Source organism: Charadrius vociferus, unplaced genomic scaffold, assembly GCF_000708025.1.
Source record: "Charadrius vociferus isolate BGI_N301 unplaced genomic scaffold, ASM70802v2 scaffold111, whole genome shotgun sequence".
NCBI classification, from domain to species: Eukaryota; Metazoa; Chordata; class Aves; order Charadriiformes; family Charadriidae; genus Charadrius; species Charadrius vociferus.
In genome coordinates, this window is record NW_009647046.1 from 4,362,610 (window position 1) to 4,368,239 (window position 5,630).

Consider the following 5,630-nt stretch of genomic DNA (forward strand, 5'->3'; position numbering starts at 1 on the left):
AGGGGTCCCATTGGACAGTACTGGTGTTAGTAGTCATTTTGTTTAGCTGCCTGTAGGCTCTCTACAACTGCATCTGCTCTGCTTGTGCAGCTGCGTGATTACTCTTACACGCTGAGTATGGCTGATTCACAGCTCTATCCTTCACAGTCCAGCCTGCAGTTATTTACTCTCCAAATGTCGCTTTGGCCACATCAGAATGTGGAGAGCAAGGGACTGAACAGCGCTCACTGACAACCACAAATCAGCATGCAAGCAGTTATCATTTGGTACCATCAAATAACAGTGGCCTAATGTTGTGTTTTGCAGGATATGGAGAACGGTTATCACTGCCTGTGCCCCCCTGGCTACTACGGCACTCACTGTGAGCACAGCGCTTTGACGTGTATAGATTCTCCATGCTTTAACGGTGGTACATGCTTGGAAAAAGAACAAGGGGCCAGCTACACTTGCGTTTGCCCTTTCGGCTTCACAGGGTCAAACTGTGAAAAAAAAGTAGACAGGTGCACAAGCAACCCGTGTGCGAATGGTGAGTCTTTTTATCAAAAGAATCTCGTGTCTCTGACTCATTTGTGCTTTTCAGTGCAGAAGTGATAGAAATCCAATCTGACCTCTACTCTTCCTCTAATACATTAGTCCCTCTTCCCCACTGTACTCTACATCTACCCTAATTTTAGTCTCTTGCTGGGGGAGTGGGAGGGGAGCTTTCGCTGCATTTTCTACACAATGAAACAATGCACAAGGTTTATCATGTAATGGGGAAGATGGCAGAATTAAGTAAATTGAATTAACTTTATTACATATAAATGGAGCCTATTTTTAAGGCATGGTGATACAATTAGGTAAACTAGAAGGAACTTTTAGATGTGCAGTTGTTTTGTAAAATAACTTCCCTCTTTTTGAGATGGTATAAAATGCTAACCCGGGAGAGACTTAGGTTTCTGAGTGACGTGCATTGCAGACTAATTTTTTTATTTTATTTTTTTTCCTCAGATGGTAATTGCTTTTACCTTGGTCAGATTCGTGTGTGTCGTTGTCGGGCTGGTTTCTCTGGTCAGAAATGTGAGATAAACATCAATGATTGTGCCAGAAACCCATGTTCCAATGGGGGAACTTGTCATGACCTGATCAACGATTACACCTGCACGTGCTTGCCAGGCTACAGTGGCAGGAACTGTGACATCAAAACCAGAGATGAATGTGCTTCTGGGCCATGTGAGAATGGAGGCACATGCTACAGCGGACTTTATAGTGCCAACTTTGTCTGCTACTGTCCTTCTGGCTTCATGGGCAACCGTTGCGAATTGCCAGTTTATTCAGTGCCTGTTACGCTTCCTCCTAAACCAGTCCCCTGGATTGCTATATCCATGGGGGTGGGGCTGGTGGCTTTGCTCATACTGTTCTGCATGATAGCAATGGTCATCAGGCAGATGAGGATGCACCCAGAGCAGGACTCGGAGACAATGAACAACCTGTCTGACTTCCAGAAGGACAATCTCATTCCAGCTTCCCAGCTCAAAAACACCAATAAAAATAAAGACCTCGAAGTGGACTGTGGGCTGGAGAAATCAAACTACAAACCCAAGAATCATAAACTGGACTACAATCTGGTAAAAGACCTGACAAGTAGAGGGACACAGGAAGATAAATACTACAAAAGTGAAAAGTGTTTAGGAGAAAAGTCTCCCCTCAGACTACACAGGTGAGAATGCAGTCCTCCTAGTCTGTCTTAAGGCCCCTCATCTTCATACTCATCTAGAAGCACATGAGAAAATACGAGGGGAAAAAAGAAACCTCAAGCGGATAACATACAAAACAAACCAGAGCAAAGCCAGGCATCTTCATACTGGAGTATGTGTGTCACAGCCAAGTGGTATCCTTAGCTAAGGCAATTAAATTGAGTGTTTGTACAGGGTGCTGCTAGTATGGGTACTGTGACAGGGAACCAGAGCAGCTAGGTCAGTAGTGAAAGTAAGATGTGTCTTTCCTTCCTCAATTAGATCTTGGAGGAACAACAGTTAAGGCATATAGTGATTAAAAATAAGTATTTCACTTATTAAGAAGGCAAAATTATCTGCTTACTGAGAAAAACAATAGAGTAAAAATAACTACTCTTTCAAAAAAAAGGACAGGTGTTCACTGGCTCATTAGTCTTATGAAAGTAGACTGAAAGTTTGAAAGTTTTGCCTGGGATCTGCTTGTGGCTGTCACACTGAGGGATCTTAGGAGCACACTATTAGGTTGGACACGGCAGAAGCATAGGAAGACAGTAGCTATTCCTTACTTCTGCTTTTCTAGTATAATGTCCTGCCGTCATATGGAACATGTGAAACTTCATCCTCTCCACTTCCCTCTCACACCTTCAAAGCTATCTCATTCCACCCCTCCATATTCATGGTAGATTTTGAGAGTCAGGCTTGTTAGTAGTCAACTAACGTTCTTTTATCTCTTCCCTGCCTTAGTGAAAAGCCGGAATGTAGGATATCAGCGATATGCTCTCCGAGGGATTCAATGTACCAGTCTGTCTTTGTGATAACAGAAGAAAGGAATGAGTGCATCATAGCCACAGAGGTAAGTACACAGGTGGACAGGCCTAAATTCACAACCTAAAGGGGTAAATTATCCTTTAGAATTGCATTTGAGAAGGTCACTTTATTTCCAGGGATCCTGATGCTTCCGAGCATTCACCTCTCCTCTTCTGTGGCCCACACAGAACATACAGTGGGGAAAATCAAGAAATTAGCAGCTCTCATTTTATTAAACCAGGGATTTTGAGCTTAGATAAGTCAGCAGGAGATGAAAGCACAGACCATCAGCCCATAACAATTCAGCACATTGTAGGATTATTTCCTCTTAAATAGGTAGTTAGTAAAAATGGAAATAATAAGCCACGTTTTTTTCCCATGACTACAATGGATAATCTGTGTTCTGTGGAAACAGGCAAAGCTATAGATTCCCAGCAGAAGTTGGAAGGTGTTAATGGATAGGCATAACGGCCATTTAGGAAGTCTGTAATAAGGTCATTTCAACCTCTTGGCGTTTAAGCTCCAGCTATATATTCTCTAACAGAATTTAACGTTGTTATTGATAAACACATCTAGATTTTAACGTTATATTGAAAGGTCAGAGGACAGATACATGAAAAAAGAAGGGCCTAGCACTGAACTTTAAAAAGCAGCTGTTGAGAAACCGACCGGTTCCTGAAGAATTACTGACCCTTTGGACAAAGGCTAAATTGAAGTTAAAGGTGATTTGACAATAGCCAGTACCTTTCTTCAGTGCAGCCATCTTTAGGATTAGTTTCAGACTCCAGGAAAGAGAAGCTTGCTGTGCCATACAGCGGTGATCTGTGAAGACAGATCTGCAGGATTCTGTCTCCCCTGCCAGGGTGGCTATCAGATTTCCTCTTGAAGGCAAGGTGGAACACAAGTCAACCAACAATATTAAAAGTTTAAGACTAAGTGAATGGATTTTCAAAGATACAAATGACAGGCAGACGCTTTATTCCCGTTAACTGACCTAAATACCGTATCTTCCTTTGAAGATCTTGCTGACCAAAGCTAGACTCCCAGATTTACATCAGGCATCTACAGAAGTGTTTTTAGTTTCAGAATGATAGCTCCTGAAACCTCTCTCCACGTCATTCAGGGGTAATGCTTCTGAGCACAAGCTATTTAACTTTAGGTCTTTTACAGAGACCTAATGTTAAGCACCCAGATTTGTAAGTATTCTTCCCCTTGGCCCAGGTAGAGAGATTACGCATCACACAGATGACTTTTAATCACTGGTGATTCTCGATCTCTGGACCCAGACAAAAACATTGGACGCTGATAGTTAAACTGCAGTAATGTCTGGCTTTAATTGCTTCGCTTTGACATAGTTGAATTACAATTTGTTAGTTCAGCAGTACTCTGTACGCTGTGCTTCCTTCTCATTCCTGGTATTATTTTGTATCCTGACAGGTATAAGACAGAAGATCAGCCCATTTGCACCTCAGATTTGGTAATGCCAGTAAATGGACGTTCCTGCTGCATTGTTTACAATTCAGAACTGGATCGGACTGTTTTTAATTACATGCAACTTGCTGCTCTCAGGCGGAGGATGGAACTGGGTGAACTGGACAGACTGTGAATTTACTGAAAGATGCAATACACCTTTTTGTTCTTACTGCCCTTGTTTGAAGTTTGATACCAGAAATCTCATTGGCTATAGAAGAGGGGAGGCAGAGGGAAGAGAGAGGGGTTAAAAATGTTGTCGTTTTAATTTGTTTTTAAAAGATACTGAGGCCAGTTCCTCATGGACAGACCCCTGGCTTTCTAGAACTCTGGTTATGAGAGGTGCCTGTAGATGAGGAGGCACGTAACTATCACAGATGTTGCCACGGAAGGTGTGAAGAAAGACGCGTTGCTCTGCAGATAATGGATACAGTATAAACGAGGTCTCCATTTTCTTTTCTGGGTTTAAAAGTGCCTAAAATGTGTCAAGAGAATCTAACAAGCCCGAACAGAGACTTGACTGCTCTTTTTGCAGTTACCTGAACAGTATTGGGCAGGGGTGGTTGATACTTCCTGCTACACATCTATTTGCGTCTCCTCTCTCCTACTGCATGTACTGGAGACTGTGTAAGGGGCGAGAGGAGGAAGGAAAGAGGAATACCGAATTTACATGTCATCTCATTTGGTGATGCTTTGGAGAACTGATTGACCCAAGCCACAATATGGGACACGATTTCTGTGGATTTAAACATTGGAGAAGGAAAAGTTGTAATAAGGAATGTGTACTGCCTCTTCCCCATTGATAAGGAGGAGGCGTGATCCCAGCTCTATTTAAAGCCTTACAAATGCGTTTAAAATCAATCAGCTCCTAGAACCTTTATGTGCTGAGCTGTCTCAGCTGTTTTCATGCCCTTTGCACTACCAGTGATTGTGAATAGACATTACCTAATTCTTCTCCTTCCTCATTCTCTCCCCCCTGCCTTATTTTGACACAAATTTGGGGGTTTATGTCGTGTTTCTGAATTAGGTGCCACCTTCTACTGCAAATAGTCTCAAAATTGCAGCTGTTACTTTCTGAAGGAGAAGAAGCAGTGTGACACCCCCACTCCCCCACCCATTCCCCTATCTGGTTGCAAAAGTCCAACTCCTGTCCTTCATCCCGGTTCCAAATGCCCAACAGCGAAGCACCCACTAAGACACCCTCTGCCAAGACAGTTGGAGATTAGAGTTAGAAGGTTCTAGGCTCATCCTGTTTCTTTCACACCCACCCACTGCTACAGAGAAAAGGGGAAGCCTGCCCCTGGAAACCAGAGGTGTGCTGAAGCTCTTTTCTTATATACGTATTTACAGCAATAATAGCGGACACCCCAGTGGAAAGTGCTGTGATACTAATGAGATGAGACTGTGGGGTGGGGCAGCATGAGGAGGGAGGAAACAAGATCTCTTCGAAGAAACCTGGTCCATGCTGTCCAGAGGACAGCGATATTCCTGCCCTTGTAAATCCTGTTGTTGGACTAGCCCATCTACTGCCTTGAACTGTGCAGACAAGACCCCTTCATAATGTCCACTACTGACCTTCTGCTCTGACCACGTAGGACCATTTTGAAGATGACCTTCAGAAATCAATAATATGGGTTT

At 43.1% G+C, this 5,630-nt stretch overlaps 1 protein-coding gene across 1 annotated transcript in view; it reads left to right on the top strand.

The window, feature by feature from the left end:
* Positions 1 to 4,314, top strand: part of DLL4 (delta-like 4 (Drosophila)) — a 9,876-nt gene extending 5,562 nt beyond the window's left edge. Inside the window, exons 7-10 of the mRNA XM_009895682.1 lie at positions 307 to 526; positions 991 to 1,699; positions 2,460 to 2,568; positions 3,960 to 4,314. Coding sequence (XP_009893984.1) covers positions 307 to 526; positions 991 to 1,699; positions 2,460 to 2,568; positions 3,960 to 3,965 — 1,044 coding nt within the window. The 3' untranslated portion in view covers positions 3,966 to 4,314. The remainder of the gene's footprint in view (positions 1 to 306; positions 527 to 990; positions 1,700 to 2,459; positions 2,569 to 3,959) is intronic.
* The last annotated feature ends 1,316 nt before the right edge of the window (positions 4,315 to 5,630 follow it).